Source organism: Lissotriton helveticus, chromosome 2_2 (genome assembly GCF_964261635.1).
Source record: "Lissotriton helveticus chromosome 2_2, aLisHel1.1, whole genome shotgun sequence".
Classification (NCBI taxonomy): Eukaryota; Metazoa; Chordata; class Amphibia; order Caudata; family Salamandridae; genus Lissotriton; species Lissotriton helveticus.
The window spans coordinates 190,280,234-190,297,557 of NC_136060.1; the positions used below are offsets into that span (position 1 = coordinate 190,280,234).

Here is a 17,324-nt window from a genome sequence, read left to right on the forward strand (position 1 = left end):
TATCATTTGTTCTGGGATCATGCAGGCTCTAAACAAAGCTTCTATACCCTGTACTTGCCATTCTTTTGTACCCCAAACACTTTTCAAATCAACATTTTTGTCCCAATAATCAAATCCAAATGTATTCATTTTTTCAAAGAATGAATCTGAATATATCAATTTTGTGTTGGTTATCATGGTTTTCATCCCTGTCTTGTTTGACAATTTAAAATAAAATGTTTCAGCATTACTTGTGTTAAAACCTGAAAAATATGAATATTTGTCGTAAACGGTTCTTGAGCTCCCTTTTGGAGGTGTAGCACAGTGTTCCCATTGATTGTAATTCAAAACATTTCTAGGTTGTGCAGATTTATGTAAAAAATGGTTACCATAGTGGTTATAGCAATACATACTGTCATAATTTGTAGAACCTTGCAAATAATCATGTTTTGTAAATTTAGCAGACATTACTAAGTCAGACATCATGTTGTTAATACTTTCGAAGTCCCAATCATCAGCAAATGAGTTTGGTTTTGCAAAGTCACTCAAGGAGATCTTGATTTGGTGTGGATATTTCAGGATCTCGACCGGACCATAAATTTCATAGTCAGTGTTGTCCCAGGCTACCCCACCAGGTATAGGATTGGCTGTGAAGTTGGCTGAAGAAAGTTCTCTTTTCTCGACGTGTGAAGATGTGTGTGGTTTGAGGACCAAGTTGATGTTCTGGCTTGCTGTGTCCATTTTAGCATATTTTCCCTCAATGAAGCGTCCCAAAGTAAATACCATGATGAGCCAAAGTATGAGGATAAATGCACCAAAACCCACCCAAAATTCAATCCATGGAGAAACCAGATATGTTTCTTTCAGATGTTTCAAAAGTTCCTTAGCTTTGTCTTTAAAGGATTTTGATGATGGCTGTGTCTTTGATTCACTGAAGCCGTCAGAGGAATCATCGAAGTTGATGAAGTAACCGGATGCAGTTCTGTCAATTGTTCCAATTGGTTCAGGATTTCTGTTTTTTGCATTTTCACTCGGTACTTCAGTATAGATTGGTGTGTCTCTGCTAAATGTCTTTATTTGGGTTTTCAGAGGTCTGAGTTCTATTGCATTGTTGCATAGTCCTTCTTGTTCTTCTTTAGGCGTTTCGAATGTGATGAGCCTTTTTGTTAGGACCTCTGTGCTGGTAGCAAACCTTGGTGTTCTGCTACTTATTGGGAGTCCACTTGGCCTACTGTTTGTTATCGGCCACATGTTGTGGTTTTACCAGGTCGATGGATACAACTCGGTTCTCCTTTTTACCAGCAAGTGGCGGTAGTACAACTGATCTTGTCCCGTTGACAGACAAGACAGGAACTGCTTTTCTGTAAGAAGGCCCAAATTCCTTCTTTACCGCGATCTTTTCCCTGACTAGATCCCCGACTTTTGGAATCCAGACAGGTCTTGCTGGGACAGGTGGTGATTCTTCAGTGGTTGTTGGCTGTTGTTTCAACTGTATGTTGCTCAGGTCTTTTCTTGTTTTGTTTAAGTCCTGCAAAATAGCCAAACGGTCTTTGACATCAAAGGTTTTTTCTATTACCACTGAAGTCTGACTATCAAGGTCAGAGATCAACATCCTAGTTCCGAATAATAATTCGTACGGACTGAATCCCTTCAGAGAATTTCTTGGCAAGTTATTTAGACTACGTTGGACACTTATTAGATGTTTGACCCACCCAGCTCCCGAACCTAATATCCTTTCTATTATAGATTGCTTTCTGCCTTGGTTTTTTCTTTACACCATCCCGTACCCTCAGGAAGGAAGTGAGAAGATTCCCGCTGGACTGTGCTCATTTGGCCATGTTTCCCCCCAGGCTGGTTTGCCTGAGTGAAAACAATGGTCAAACGTAACATGCTCTTAGCGTATATGCCAATTAGACTCGCAAATCTTGTATAATAGTCCGGACGTCAGCCGAGTGCTGGTGATCTACATTATAAGTGGAAACTAGCCTGTATATGTTAATCGCAAGCCATTCTTTTTGCTGGTAATATTATCTGCCTTGATACGACGAGGTATTAAACTGCTTCTCTCCCCACTGCGATCTCTGTTGCAGTTTGGGCAGTTTTTTACAAACATGGTGTAGTGCAGGCTCATGCCTGGCCACCAGTACCGTGATTGTAATTCTTCCAGAGAATCTTTTAATTTAAGGTGTCTGAGACCCTCGCCCATGTGTGCGTCTGCGATTAACAAGTTTCTCCTGTCCATGTTTGGAATCACTCTATCCCCCACTCCAGGGATTCGAGCAAAAGGGACGGAGTTTGCATCGATTATGTATGTATAATTGAGTGGATAGTTGATCGGTAACGCTGAACAGTCGCCTTTTGATGACGTTTTCACCGCCAGCATTGTTTCACCGTCAATGTATTTTAATGTACGCTTTTTTCGATCTACGGGAGCCGGTTTAGTGGCTGCCGCTGCGGCTGTTTCAGCCAATGAATTCCCCACAACGTGAACGCCATCACGCTGATGACTCAGTGAGTGTGTCACGTGAGTCTTTGGTAGTTCTTTTTTCAAAAGAGCTACTTGTTCCCAGAGCAGTCTCTGCTTTATTGGTGCATCTGTGTCATCTTTGTAACCGTTCTGAATCCATGTCTGCAAATCCTTGTTATATGCTTTGACGCAGTAATATGAATCTGACACTATAAGCGTCGGGAATTCGCGATCCGCATTATCTAGCGTCATTTTCAAAGCTATTATTTCAGTTTGTAGTTCTGAATTAGTTTCTACTGAGTGTGATTTTGTTAATAGAGGTCTTAGTTTACCTCCGCGCCACACTTCTTTTGTAATCTCACATGTGGGATTGTTTGTATGTTCTCCCCAAACGGAGGGTTGAGCATGTCCGTCTGTATAGATTACACAGGCGTAATGTCGTAGAGGAAGAATGTCGATTGGCAGAGGATACGTCTTTTCATAATTTAGATTTTTTAATTCTTCTAGTTCTGGATCAAAGTAGTAGTATACTTTGTCCGTTGTGATTGAATTCACCCATTGTATCCATTCCGGATTCAATGTTGTTGTTGGTAAATTACAAGGTGTTGTTAGTGCCTCAAAGGCTGATTCTGCTGTTCTGACTGTGATATGTCTACCGTCAGCTATGTCTTTTTCTCTAGCTATTGCGGTTTGAACTGCACGAATGATTTTTTCTGTATTACTGAATTTCTGTTCAGCTTCTGTGTACAAGTGTGATTTGAATGCAATTGGTACCTTTTCTCCTTCATTAGAAGTCAGGTATGTGAATCCGCATCTCCCTGGGATGACTCGAATCACAAGATTGCGTGTGTTATCACGTGTTTCTAATTTTGTTTTAATTAGCATGTCTGTTTGTAAGGATCTCAAAATTTCTGTGTGTGTTTGAGTCCAATTGGATCTTTTAAAGTCTGGTTTAATTAGATCATAAAGGGGTTTGACCCTTTCTGCGTAATTTGCAATGTATGTTCTTCCGAAATTTAGGAAGCCTAGAATTGACTGTAGGTTTTTTAGTGTTTTAGGAGCTTGGATTACGGCACATTTCTCTAGGAAATTGTCTGCCAGGCTTTTACCTTCACTTGATAACTCATATCCTAAGAATAGGACTGTCATATGGGCAATTCTGGATTTTTTAAAGTTGAATTTGTAACCCTCTGCAGCGAACCCAAGTATTATGGTGTTCACCCTTTTCAAGTGAGTCTCCAAGTCATCATCTGTTAAGTAAATGTCATCGACATAAGATAATGCTTCATCATCATATAGTTGTAGTAATTCTGTTACTCTCGCTGAGAATACCCCCGGGCTGTTCTTGTACCCCTGGGCTAACCGACAGAATTGTTTTTGAGTGCCATTTACTGAGAATGCAGTTAAATATCTGCTCTCTGGTGCTATGTTTTGACAAAAGAATCCATTGGAGATGTCCAAGGTTGTTTTGTATTTTTTGCGCACTATGTTATTCATTAGTGCAGCACTGTGTGAGTTTTGCACTGCAAAGGTTTTGCAACATGTGTTAAGGTGTCGGTAATCCAAAACTAGACGATATGAATTGTCTGGTTTGGAGACCGGAAACAAAGGGTTGTTCATTTGTGAGGTGCAAGTTTCAATCACCCCCTGGTATTCTAGCTGATCTAGTATTTCATTTACCTGTTTTTTAGCTTCTTGCTTAATTGGGTACTGCCTTTGTGCAGTAGGTTGTGATTTTAACTGGATTTTGTGAGGAGGAGAATCCTCATCCCATCCTACATGATTTTTATATAAAGCAGGTGCTAAGGCCACTGCCCACTTTCTAGCAAGTGTGTATTTTTTATGAATCGGTATTTGATTCGAGAAGGCAGGCATAATTACTTCTTCGCCATGAGGGCACTCCCTGACAAACTCTGGTGGCCAGTCTTTTTCAGCTAGAAGGATGTCATAACCCTTTGAAAGGTTATCCCAAAATAGTCCCCTAATTTTCCTAGTCTTATCTCCCTCTATACGTAATGTTATCTCGTATATCTTGTGGGGCTTGCTAACTCTGGTGTCTGCAGTTTCCACTTGAAGGTATTCATTCGTGTCCACTGTCTCCAGATGATTCATAAGGACTTTGCGAGCTATGCTCACCTCTGCTGCGCTGTCTAGCATTGTCTGAGCCCATTCTCCGTTTTTCAGTTGTGTCCTCAGTATTCTCGGCATTTTTAACTACCTTGATACTGGCTACCTTCTTTTTTGGAAATTGTAATTTCTTTTTTGGCTGAGCAGGTTCCTTGTCTTTGGACTTGGCGTGCTCTTCTGATCGTCCTCTTCTTTCCGATTTCTGCGAGGAAGTCTGAAAAGATTGAGAGGGACGTGTATCAATGTCTTGATATCTATCAGGTTTTTTAATATTATCCCTATTTCTAAGGTTATATCTATTCCCAGAGGGGTCACTCTGCGGTGACCTTTGTCTTTGGTTTGGAGATTTCTCTCTTCGCCTAGGAGACCTTCCTCGGGACTGGAATTTCTTTTCTTTAGGATTGGATTGTTTGTTTCCATCCCAGTTCTTTTTTGGTGAACTATTATTAAAAAATATTTTTTCTGGACTTGTAGTCAGTTGCGGTTTTACTGGTATTCCACCTAGACTATCTCTGCCTAGTTCTTCATAGGATTTTTCTATGATTCTGGCAATTTCAGCTGGTTGGTCTGCTATATCTGTCTCTTTTAACCTCTGGCGGATCGCCACGTTTGCTGCTTCACCTTTTATGTTGGCTAATAATATAGCCGAGACCTGCTTGAAGTCTTTTAGTAATTTCATACCAAGAGTTAAAGCAGGTTCTGGACCGTATTCATCTTGAATTTGTTTTAGCACATCTGGTATTACCGAAATGGATGGAACACCGTGCGTTTTTGTGTAGATGGAAGCAAAGACTGTACCCCAAGTGTCACAGTCCTCAATGTGTGGTGCGATTCCCATTGGGAGACATATAGTCAGAATCCTGTGTTTTTCTAATGGGGTGGTGTCAGGAAACACCGCCTCTATTTGGGTAATTTTCTGTGCCAACCAGAATGGTATCTGTTCCCGTTTAGCTGGAACTTTACCTAGGCAGGATTGGATGTTCTGTGGTGTAATTTTATTTGTGTTCCCCTGGTGAGGGGTCAGCTGTGGAAGTTTAATCGCTGGCTGAATTGTTGAAGTCCGCATTACATACTGAACTAATTGTCTATGAATTTTTAGTAGTTGTTTTAGCTGTATTAACAGCTCTGCTGCAGGCATTCTATCGATGTCTGGATGCGGTGTGTATCCGGCTAAGACCGGCCACGTTGCTCCTGGTCTTCCTAAAAGGACCGAGTCTTGTAATGTGATTGTTATGTATTAGGGCGCCATCAAATAAGAGCAAATGCTCTTGGAATTTGAGTGGTACTTCCACCTCCTCGAAAGGAGTGTACGTTTCAGGAGGTTCCTCTACTTTGTAATAGTGGAAGTACTTTGTTACAGCATTTGCTGCTGGAAAATGTATCCATGAATAGTATACCTCTGTCTGCCGATATTCGTGTGCCTCGATTACGAATATGACTGTGCCACCTCTAGGTGTCAGTCCATTTTCTATAAGTTTTAAGGTTATAGATCTCCTTTTAATGACCGGAATGAGTGTTATATTCGGGTCTGCTGCTTGCATGGTAGCATCAGCATCTGCGAGTTCAGTTGCTAATCTAACTGCCTCTCTTTCATCATCACTCTCTGCCATTTTACAGACAGGATGGTATTATGTTTGTTGGCAGATCAGGTTTCTTTATGGAAACAGAGATTAGTTACACAATATTTTGGGAATGTTTTTATCCTTCAACGTTGACTATACCAAGAACCTTACATAGGAGTTCCCTCCTGCGAGGTTTTGGAGGATATTACCTTTCACCCACTCCAGACGTCTTTGGAGTATAATGGAAAAAGGGGTCTGAGTGAGAAAGCACGACTGAGTTACTCTAAATGTCTTACGTTAGTTTTATCGCCCTTTCCAAACGCGTTGGGCGCCATGTAGTGTAGCTCCTATTTTCCCAATAGGCTCTGCGCATTGGAATAGTACCTACAGCAGTAAAGGCCTAGGCCAGACGTTAACTAGGTCTACTACTGTCGATACTAGACTTAATTTTTGGGTTTGCCAGCTAAGCTCAGAGTTCGCTAGAAACTTTCTCGAATGTTCAAGGAAGGAATTAACTCCCCTGATTAGACAAGAAGGGATTTAGTTTCTGACAACCATAGAACATGACAACTTTGCTCTCCCCTAATCAAGAGTCAATCTCGAGAGTCGTGTGAGCACAAGGCAATTATTTTACTCAGTCAGTACGTGCATTCTTAGTCTCATCAGAATGTAGAGAAAAGGAAGAGACGGGCGTGTTCAATAAAAGATGTTATTTATTGATCAGTCTCTTTTCTCGTACAAGAGAAATGGATCGATATTATTGCAATACTTATAGTTAAGTAAAGTGCATACATTAAAAGCAATAGTATAAAATAATACTGTAAAAACATTGATATGGTTTCTGAGCCATATGATGTTTAAAATGATTAAAATATATTTACATACACATATACATTTTGACTAAACGTGCTCAACTGGTGTTTCTAAATACGCCTACCCCGTGTACCTGACCTAAGTCTAATGCGTGGGCGGGAATAGAAAGTTACAGTTTAAGTTAAGTTTGTTTTTGCCAAGTGAATAACTAAAGAATTCTCTGTGAGGGGTTATTCAGTTCTGTACCTGGAAGTTAGGATGAATGAGGAATGGTATCTCTTTCTCTGCTCTCGATATCCCAGGCTGCCTGCGAGGGCTGCCCAGAAACGCCGGTGCTGGGTCTCTCGGCTTGAGATAGCAGCGCGTCTCTCAGCGCGTCAGGAAGGCGGGGCTGCTGCCAGCGGGGTCTGCTTCTGCTCTCGGCTTCGGCAAGTATGGCTGCTCCGTCTTGTCACCACGCGTGTGTTTGCATAGGGCAAGATCAGCAATATTTATACCTTAAAGGTGCCGAGATTGACGTAAGGATGGACATAGATACGTCAATAAAGATGTCATACGATTTGCTCGTTAGCACATTCTTTACTAAAGTTCTCTGTGAAATCAAAACAATGGCCGCACGGATTTTCCAGGTTGTCATAGGTTTGATTTGTTATAAGAACGTCGTATGCCTTATCAGGGGCTGGAGGAATGTCGCTTGTCTAATTAGATCTCAAGCGTTATGACCTAATCAGATAACACGTTCCTGTGCCGTAGTGTGACTGCGTCAGATAACGGTATCTGCATCATGGGGGTTTTCTTGCCTCATGGGCTGACTGTTAGTTAACTTGATAGTTAGTTTAACCAGAATAGGGTCAGGAATAGGGGGATCGATTCAGAACCTATAGAAATACACGACAACTGTGTCTTTTGACTTCCTGACAATAAAGAGTTTTAAAAAAAAAAAGATCTATGTTCTCAAAAGCAAAATACGCCTGCAGGGAAAAAAACGATCCATTACTCTACTGTTGCGTATCACTTGGTCCCATCAATACCAGGAGATGGTTTCCAATACTTAGCACGGATAAACAACACACAGCACTGATTTATTTCACTATGCTTCAGATTAAACATGATCCCGTTATTCCTGGGATATCCACAAAAAAAGTATAGGCTAGCAGATCTCGATAGCTGCTCCTGTAACAACCTCGCGGCGCAGACAGATCTGCATATCCTACTATTTTGTCAAAAATATTCAGAGGAAAGGAAATTGTTTACTGCCAATTCTGAGGCATCATAATTTTAGGAAATGTCGGGTCGCAGTGTATTTCTTAAAAGCCCTACGTGACCGATTTGCCTGTTTCTGTGTCGCCTCATATTTATGGGCCTGCCTCAGGAAGAGGAAAAGGGTGAGTATAGTTTCTAGCAGCACCCTGTAATCATATTATGAACTGTTCTTTTTACATAACTGATTTCAAAGGTTTTAATTAGATCACAGTAAAATGTGTTTAATAATGTTTTAACTAATGTATATATGAATATTTATTGATCTGGAATTTTTTTATATGTATTCTTGTACTTTTATGGTCTATTTACAATGATCGAATAAAGCTGTGTGAAATGAAAAGAATTCCTGTACTCATTTTCAAAGATATTTCGTAACAGTTACGCTGGAACATTCCCTAACAATTTTCAGGAAATATTTTATCACAAACAAATCAGTGCTTAATAATAATTACTAGTTGTTAAGTGTGAATGAGTCACATGCTTGCGTTTTATTACAAATATGAAGTATTTGAAGTGACCTTAAAGTTAGCTCTTTTATTTAGGTGCTACTTTTTTCTGTTTAAGTACTCTACCTGAATGTGTCATTTTCAAAAGGCACCCTCATGTCCTTCTCCCCCTTCCGTGTTGTCCCCACCCTCCCTCCTTCACTTCCTACATTTTGCTTTCACCTACCCATTGACCATGTTTATTGTTTGCCCCTACCTGCTGTCCCTGTTTGTTGCTTGACCTCACCAGCTGTCAGTTTTTAGGTCTCGGCTAGGCAGCGCTTGTGCTCTCTCTTCGAGACATGCTGTATTCAGGTATGGACTTGAGGCTCTGCCCACTCTCTGTCCATCTTTTTAATTGTCTGCTGTGGCTGTCCTTGGTAAATGGTTGCTTTTGATTACTGAATAGTCTTGGTAGTCACTCCTTAGTACCGCCTTTTCTCCTTTTGTAACCTCCCATGAAGACTGGCCCTCTTACGTGTGTTGTTACTCAGTATCTTTCATTTATAGTCTGCGAGCACTATTTTGTTAAATGACTTTCTCCTGCCATGTTGCAGGCAGGACATGCTCTCCAGTAGCCGCTTTTTTCTTTTTAACCAGCTGCACCTTTCTTTATATGTTGCTCGCCATATTCAGGTTAACAAACACATTTTTTCTTTTTTTAAAGGCTAAGGTGTCGCACTTTAACTTTTTATATATATTTTTTCTAATGTGCCATGTGCGCTGCAAATTTAACATGGAAGCCACGAGCCTTTCTTTTGTGCTGCAGCTCCCCAAAACATTTAAAAATCCATTTTTTCCCAACTACAGCAAAATGTAGAGCTTTAACTATGGTCAGCAGTTTGGCAGCTCCTAACATTTTCGTCCGCTTTCCCTACATGCCCGCGTTGGCGCAGTTGTGTTGCCTGGACGAAGCTCCGAGATCCCTACAGTCCCTGCAGACATGACGGACAGCGGCAGAAGTTTTATTCACTTCAGAAGACTCTGCTTACTTTTGTCCGAAGTTTACCTGGGTAACTAGAAAGCCAGGTGTTAATAAATAGGAAGGGTTGGCTTGGCTTGTTATTAGCACTTTGTAGTTGTAGCCCGACCGGAGGGTATTGGAGCACTCCAACTGCAGTCCAACATGTAAGAAATTTAGGGATAATCATTGATGACAACATGACCATGCAGATACACATTGCCAAAACGGCCTCCACATGCCTTCTGATCCTTAAATGGCTTAGAAAAATTCTATGGCAATTACCGGAGGGAGCACAAAGGACTGTTATCCAGGCATTAATAATGTCGCGCCTAGACTACGGTAACGTCCTATTTCTTGGAACCACGAATAGAACACTAAACCAATTACAAGTGGTACAAAATTCCGCCGCAAGAATACTCCTGAATCTGCCAGGGAGAACAAGGATGACAGAACATCTCAAAAACTTACACTGGCTGCGGATCTCCAGCAGAGTAAAGTTTAAAGCTCTGTGCTATATGCACAGAATAAATGCAGGAATAGCTCCTAAGTACCTATGTAAAATGGTTAGTAATTACCTTCCCCCAAGAAATCTACGCTCAGCAGGGCAAGCTAAATTTATTGTGCCCAGGGTAAAAAGAGCTCGACTAGGTGGTCGCTCCTTCTCATACCTAGCACCAGTACTTTGGAATTCACTCCCTATCCATCTCAGACTGGAACCTTGCTACCTTCGATTCCGCAAACGAGTGAAAGCCTGGCTATTTGATCTATAACGGCCATAAGACGTCTTCTACAAATGCTGATCCAGGGTGCCGGGAAACCCTCAGGGTAGCTGTTGCGCCATAGAAATGCAATAAATAAATAAATAATACTTGTGTGTCGTTGTTAGTTTCTTCTCACATTCATTTTCCTTAAACCAGGAATATAAGGATTCCTCTCTAAAGGGCACCTTTGAACGGACAGACACTTAATCCAGAAGGGGGTGGCGGAAGAGACAAAGGCTTTTATATGACACATCCACTGCGGGGGAGAGTCATGTGCGGTAAACAATTACAAATTCTTACTGAAAAAGATACTGCTGCTGGAACCCATGGTGTTGTTTGAAGAGGTATTTGTAAATTATCAAAGCACTGCTAAACTTATGACCTAAAATGTCCTTATAGCTAATGGTTTCAAGTTGTCATTTGCTTTCCTTGTCTATGTTATGTTGTTATGTTATCGGATTTTATTAAGAGCACATATCACCTGAGGGCCTCAAAGCGCTAGCCTAAAACCAAGAACATAGAGGAAATAGAATGAAGGGGGCAAACAGAGAGAGGAGAGATCAGAACAGCCAGGTTTTAAGATTCTTACGGAATTTTCTGTGGTTGGTTTCCATACGTAGATGCAAAGGGAGTGAATTCCACTGGGTGGGGGCAAGATATTATTATTATTATTATTATTAGTGGTGTTTTGTTAAGCGCATGCTACCCGGAGGCCTCGTAGCGCTATATTGTTTGAGTCATGAGAAAGTCAGAGAGCCAAGTTAGGTGAAAAGAAGCGTTTTCAGTTCCTTCCGGAACTTCAGCAAGTTAGGCTCGCCACGAAGGGTGTCAGGCAGGGAGTTCCAGGCTCTAGCGGCATTCCAGGAGAAGGAGCGTCCACCCCATCTTGCCCGTTTGGTTCTGTTAACGGTAGCCAGGAAAGCTGAGCTGGATCTCAGGCTTCTTTTAGGGAGATAAGGGTTTGCAAGGGAGCAAACCATGGCTGGAGCAGTTTTCCACATGGCTTTGTGCATAATGCACATGGATTTAAACACGACTCTGGCCTTGATGGGCAGCCAGTGCAGTTTCTTTAATGCTGCTGTGCCGGAATCTCGCCGGCCCAGGCTTAGGAGAAGGCGAGCGGCTGCATTCTGTGTAATCTGAAGTCTTCTGGTGGTAGAGATAGGGGCTCCTAAGTATAATGAGTTTCCGTAGTCCAGACGGGACAGGACAATGGCTTGCACCATGATTCTACGTGCCTGGAAGGGAAGAAGAGGCAGCACCTTCCTGAGCATCCGCATCAGGCCACAGGTAGCGGACAGGGCAGTAGCTTGTTGCTTGAAGTCCAACTTTGAATCCAACCACATACCCAGACTCTTTATTTGGGTCTTGGGTTGGGGTGGATTCCCCATACTGGGGGGCCAGTCGAGCGTAGGGCCCGGAGTAGGTGAGTTGCCCAAAATCATAAGCTCAGTTTTCTCACCATTGAGCTTTAAGTGTGAGGAGGTCATCCAATGATTTATCGCTACCAAGCAATTCGTGAGATTGGGGGGAGAGGTATTAGGCTGATTCATGGATACCACTAATTGTGTGTCGTCGGCATAGGTTACGATATCTAGGCCAAACGAGCGCACAATGTCCGCAAGGGGTTGTAGATACACATTAAATAAGGTAGGGCTCAAAGACGAGCCCTGTGGTACACCTTGATCAAGGGGCCAGATTTTTGAGTGGGCATCGTTCTCGACTACCTCGAAGGAACGGTCCTCCAGAAAAGATTGAAGCCATATTATGGCCTTCCCTGTAATTCCTATGTGGCGTAGGCGGTCAAGGAGGATACTAGTGTTGACGGTATCGAAGGCGGCACTGAGATCAAGCAACATAATTGCTACAGTGCCGCCTTGATCCATCTGTTTCCTAGCCATCTCAGTCACAGTCAGAAGGGCCGTTTCTGTGCCTAATTTTGGGCGGAAACCTGCTTGGGAATCGTGGAGCAGGAGGTTATGTTCCAGATATTGAGTGACGGAGGCATTAATATGTTTCTCCAGCAATTTGCTAATCCAGGGAAGGAGTGAAATTGGACGATAGTTGGCCATGTTGTCAGGGTCCAAAGTTGGTTTTTTCAAAAGTGCTCTAACTTGGGCACGTTTCCATGCTGGTGGGACTATGCCTGTGGTGATAGAGGAGTTTAAGATTTTAAGAATAATAGGTCTGATGATGTCCTTGATTTTAAGTAGATGGAAAGGGGGGGCCGGATCAGTAGGCGAGCCAGATTTAACCCTCTGCATCAGAATATCCAGTGAGTCCTCATTGAGTAGAGGAAACTCATCCAGCGTGTGTGGCGTCAACTGAGGTAAAGGGGAGCCTTTGGGTGGTTTAAATGTGGCGATGATATTCTGTATTTTCTTGTGAAAATATTCTGCCTGATTATCGCAGCGTAGTTGGATTTTGTTAGGATCAAGGGGAGTAGTTGGGGTATCAATGAGGGATTTTGCAATTTTAAAGATTTCACTTGATGAATTAGAGGCACTAATAATTATGCTTTCAAAGTACAAGGCTTTTGAGTTTCTAATTTCTGCTTTATATTTTTTAATTGCCTCTTGATAACTAAGTTTATCTAGATTATTGCGGGAAACCCTCCAGGTGCGTTCCAGTTTCCTACAGCCTCTTTTCAGCTCTTTGAGTGGAGGAGTGTACCATGGGGAATTTCTTGATTTGGTTTTTTCTTTAAGAGCTTTCCAAGGTGCAACAGAATCGAGAGCTGTACCCAACCAATTAGTGTAGGTGTCATAAAGAAGTATGGGGTCTGTTCCCAATTGGGAAGGGGCCGGAGATAAGGATTCGATCCACTGGTCCACCGAAAATTTTGACCATTCTCTCCCCTGCAGGATAGTACGGGGAACAACTGGTGCTGGGGTAGCTGGTGTCCATTGTATCGGAACCAGGTAATGGTCTGTCCAGGCCAGGGGCAGGGGTGTCCCTACCTCTAGTCTTTGGTCATTGCTAAATACCCAATCTAGGATATGAAAAAGATCTCCTGCCATTCCGGGCGATAAAGGTCTTAAAAGGGATTTGAAGATGTTTGTTGGCGGATCTAAGGGTTCTGGTGGGGTTATACCAGATCACTTTTTTTTGCAAGATAGTGTGGTCCATTCCCATAAATGGTTTTGTGGACCAGGCAGTTGAATTTGAAGATTATACTTTTCCTGATGGGAAGCCAAGGAAGAGCTCTCAAACTTGGTGTTGAGGGGAATCGGGAAGGTAGATTTAATACAAGTCTGGCACCTGTGTTTTGAAGGATATGTAGTTTGGTGAGGAGCTCTTCATTAATAGAGGCCATTAGGGCCTTTCCAGAGTCTAGACGACTGACGATTAATCCTTGAACCAGCGGTATCCGAGATGCCAATGGAACCCATTGCAAGATCTTACGGAGACTGCGCATAAGTCCATAGCAAATGCCCGTCACATGATTAACATGGTCAGTCAGGGAGAGGTGGTTGTCAATCATTACCCCAAGATTACGAACCATGGAATTGGGAGATGGACATGGGCCAAGATTGGGAGGCCACCAATCCCTCGACCACAGGGTTTGAGCTTTGCCAAAGAGGATGATTTCCATCTTGCTGGCGTTAAGTTGCAGATGATTAGTTTGCATTTAGATGTGTATGTCGGACATACACTTAATAAATCTGAGTTTGGTGTCCGTTGGATCTGGGCCTAGCGTGATTAGTAGTTGTGTATCAGCGGCATATGACACAGTGTCGAAGCCATACGATCTGATCACTCTAGCTAGGGGTGCCACGTACAGATTGAAAAGCATGGGGCTTAAGATAGAACCCGGGGGATACTCTTTTCTATCACTTGGCTGCGGGAGACAAAAGTGCCAGCATGTACTTTCGAAGAACAATCAGTTAGAGAGCTCCTAAGCCAATTCAATGCATTACCCCTGATGCCCATATCCCACAGACGATTCACAAGCGTACTGTGGGAGATGGTGTCAAAGACAGCCGATAGATCAAGTAGAACCAGAATGGCTGACTGACCAGCATCGAGGGAGAGTCTGTTCTTGTCGACTACCTCTAACAGAGCAGTTTCCATGCTGTGCGCAGCCCGAAACCCAGATAGGGAAAAGTCCAGTAGTGTATTACTAGCTAGAAAAGTGGTGAGTTGTTGACTCCAAGACTTTCCCAAAGAAAGGGAGATGGGCCGATAGTTGTTTGGTTCTTTGGGGTCTAGGGTAGACTTCTTTAAAATAGGCTTGACCATGGCCGCTTTCCATTTTGTGGGGACCATTTAGTGGCATAAGGATAGATTAAAAAGCTTAGTAAGGCCTGTGAGGAGGGCTGGCCCAATTATGGACAAAATGTGGGGAGAGACTGGGTCGGCAGGAACAGAATAATGCCACAGTAACAGGGGCAGTCATCTGGGTGGGTCCAAAATGCCAAAAGGCGGAACTAATTTACCCTATCCACCAAACAAAAGCAGACATTTAATAAGGGCACTAACAGTAGCCAATAGAAAAGAGGGGTGTTTCTTCCACCACACATACCAGATATAGAATGCCTGGCAGAGCAGCGCATGCCCGTTGCGCTAGGCTCTACCTAAAAACCCAATATGACGCAGACAGCACTGGCTGCATCATACCACTTTTACTCCCCACATTCTGCATCCCCATTGCTCTCCCCTAACACACACACACCATCTCTGTGCTGCTTCCTGCTCCCGGTCCCCTTCAGTAACAAAATAAAAGCGCTGTGACATGGCCAGCGCTGGCTGTGTTGTATCTTTTTTTTAGCGTCTCGGTGGAGAAAGGAGTAATGTAACATTTTAAACCAGCTGTGGTAGTGGCACACGCAGGGCAGCTCGTCTTTGCAGGCAGCATTACTACATGCGGCATCCCAGTCACGCAGGTAAGTTGTAACCCAGCCACCTGGATTGCATCGATGCTCATACTCTCCCCAAAACTTTCAAAGCGTGCCCTTTTACTCTGAAAGAAGCATCTTTAGTACAGCACAGACGTTGCTTATAAACACAGGACTATTGCAGCCTAGACAGAAGCACTGGAAACCTCTGTGTAAGATTTTTAGGGTCACATTGCATGTGTGTTGATGGAGTTGGTGTGTGCAACAGTATGTCTTTGGTGTGCGCTTGTGTGGTATGCATTGGTGTAAACAAACATTTGTAGAATGGTGTGTTTTTTGCATGGTGGTGTGTATGGAATGATGTGTGAATCTAGATGGTGCCAAGCTGTGAGCACAGCTGTGTGCATCTAATGTGTGGTGGAGCCAATTGGTAAAATGTCTGTCAGTGTGATACGTGTGTGTATGAAAAGGTATGTCTTATAGTGTGAATGTGTACTGGTGCATGTGTGGAATGGTGTTTGGGTGTAATTTTGATCATCTGACTGTGTAAATTAGCACTGATTCCCGTGTGGAATGATGCGTGTATGGTATGTTGTGTTAGGTGTGCATGTGTTTTGTGTATTCAAGTGAGAGTATGATGGTTTGTAAAACCATTGGCAAAACCAATACATTCCAAAGGCGGGACCTATTGGATTTGCCAATGCTGTTTTAACAGTAATACAAACTGACCGACCAGTTGTACTTTAGAAAACCTTTTAATCAAAAGTCTGACGGCCAACTAATACAATAGTTGAATTCTCCTCTCGTAGTGTGATTTAAGCTGTAATCTCGCTATGGGATCGTTCAAAGACATGATATCCTCTTATTACTTGGTTGGTGGTTGTTGTGTGAGGAGTGATTATGTCTGAATACATATCTGTGGAAGTGGTAACTACTAACTATGTTTGATGGATTGCGGTGTTGCCAGTCCCATATGAAACTGCCAGACTGGATTTCACTTTTGTCCCTCGAAAAGCTGCACCATGGAATATCTGTGCTGCGGTCCCACAAACATGTGTTTCCAGTAAACGTACTGTGCCATACCTTAGTTTCACTTTCACTAGAGAGAATTTCCAGGGCTTCTAGATGGGAGAGGCCTTGGAACTCGTCAAAGAGCAGCCCGTAGTGCGCCGTCCTCTCATCCGCCACGTGCTGGGCCAGCCGCTGCTTCTCCTTCTCTTTGGCTTCTCTCAGCATCTGCAACAGAGGAACAGGTGCACGTCAGCCTTCCTCCCAGCCAGTAGCCACTCGGGCTTCATTATTTAATTATAAAATATTTTCCGACCAGGACAGGCACTGGCTGCAAGGCAGCTCAAAGTGGGGTCGCTAAATCTCTTTAATGACGCACTTAACTGAATTTAAATATCTGCTTCTGGTGTGTTCAGGGTCACAAGGAACAAACAACAGGCCAGGGACAATGGGCCCCCCTAAAAGTGGCCCACATTTGTGAGTTGTGACTTTTCGTAAACCATTGCTTGGTTAATACTTCGGACTATTATGTGGCAAAATATGACATACCTGTTGAATTCTTTTCCCAGGGACTCATCCATCTTTTTCAGCAATTATGTCTGATTTATTTAACTCCCCTATACCTTCTCGCTTGTGCCCGCCTTCTCCTCTGTGCTCTTCATCCATTCCTTTTCAAATTATGAGGACTTCTCTCTGTCTCATCCAGTCAACTTGTCTCCCTTAATTTCCTGCTGCACAGCCTCTTTCTCCCCTCTTCTTTTCCTCTATTTAGCTATTTTTCCCGATGTCTCATCACTTTCCTCTTCTTTTCCTCATGCAGTCTTTCTCTCCTTTCCTTCTCGGTGTCTTTTTCCTCCTGTCACGCCTTCGTCTATCATTTCTTCCTCTAATCTCATCTGCCTGTTTAGCACCTTACATTTTACCTTCTCTCTCCTTACATGCAGCCCATGTACCTCTTTTTTTACTCCAGTTATTCTCTCCCTTCTTTTCCCTGGTTCTCTACTTTTCTTTTATTTCCCTTCCTCCATGTTAACTTCTTATTTCTTCCCTCCTTTTC

The 17,324-nt window shown here is 42.8% G+C and overlaps 1 protein-coding gene across 1 annotated transcript in view; it reads right to left on the reverse strand.

The window, feature by feature from the left end:
- The window catches only part of FAM114A1 (family with sequence similarity 114 member A1), a 271,172-nt gene that overhangs the window by 132,282 nt on the left and 121,566 nt on the right, over nt 1-17,324 (reverse strand). Inside the window, exon 7 of the mRNA XM_078678335.1 lies at nt 16,343-16,495. Coding sequence (XP_078534461.1) covers nt 16,343-16,495 — 153 coding nt within the window. The remainder of the gene's footprint in view (nt 1-16,342; nt 16,496-17,324) is intronic.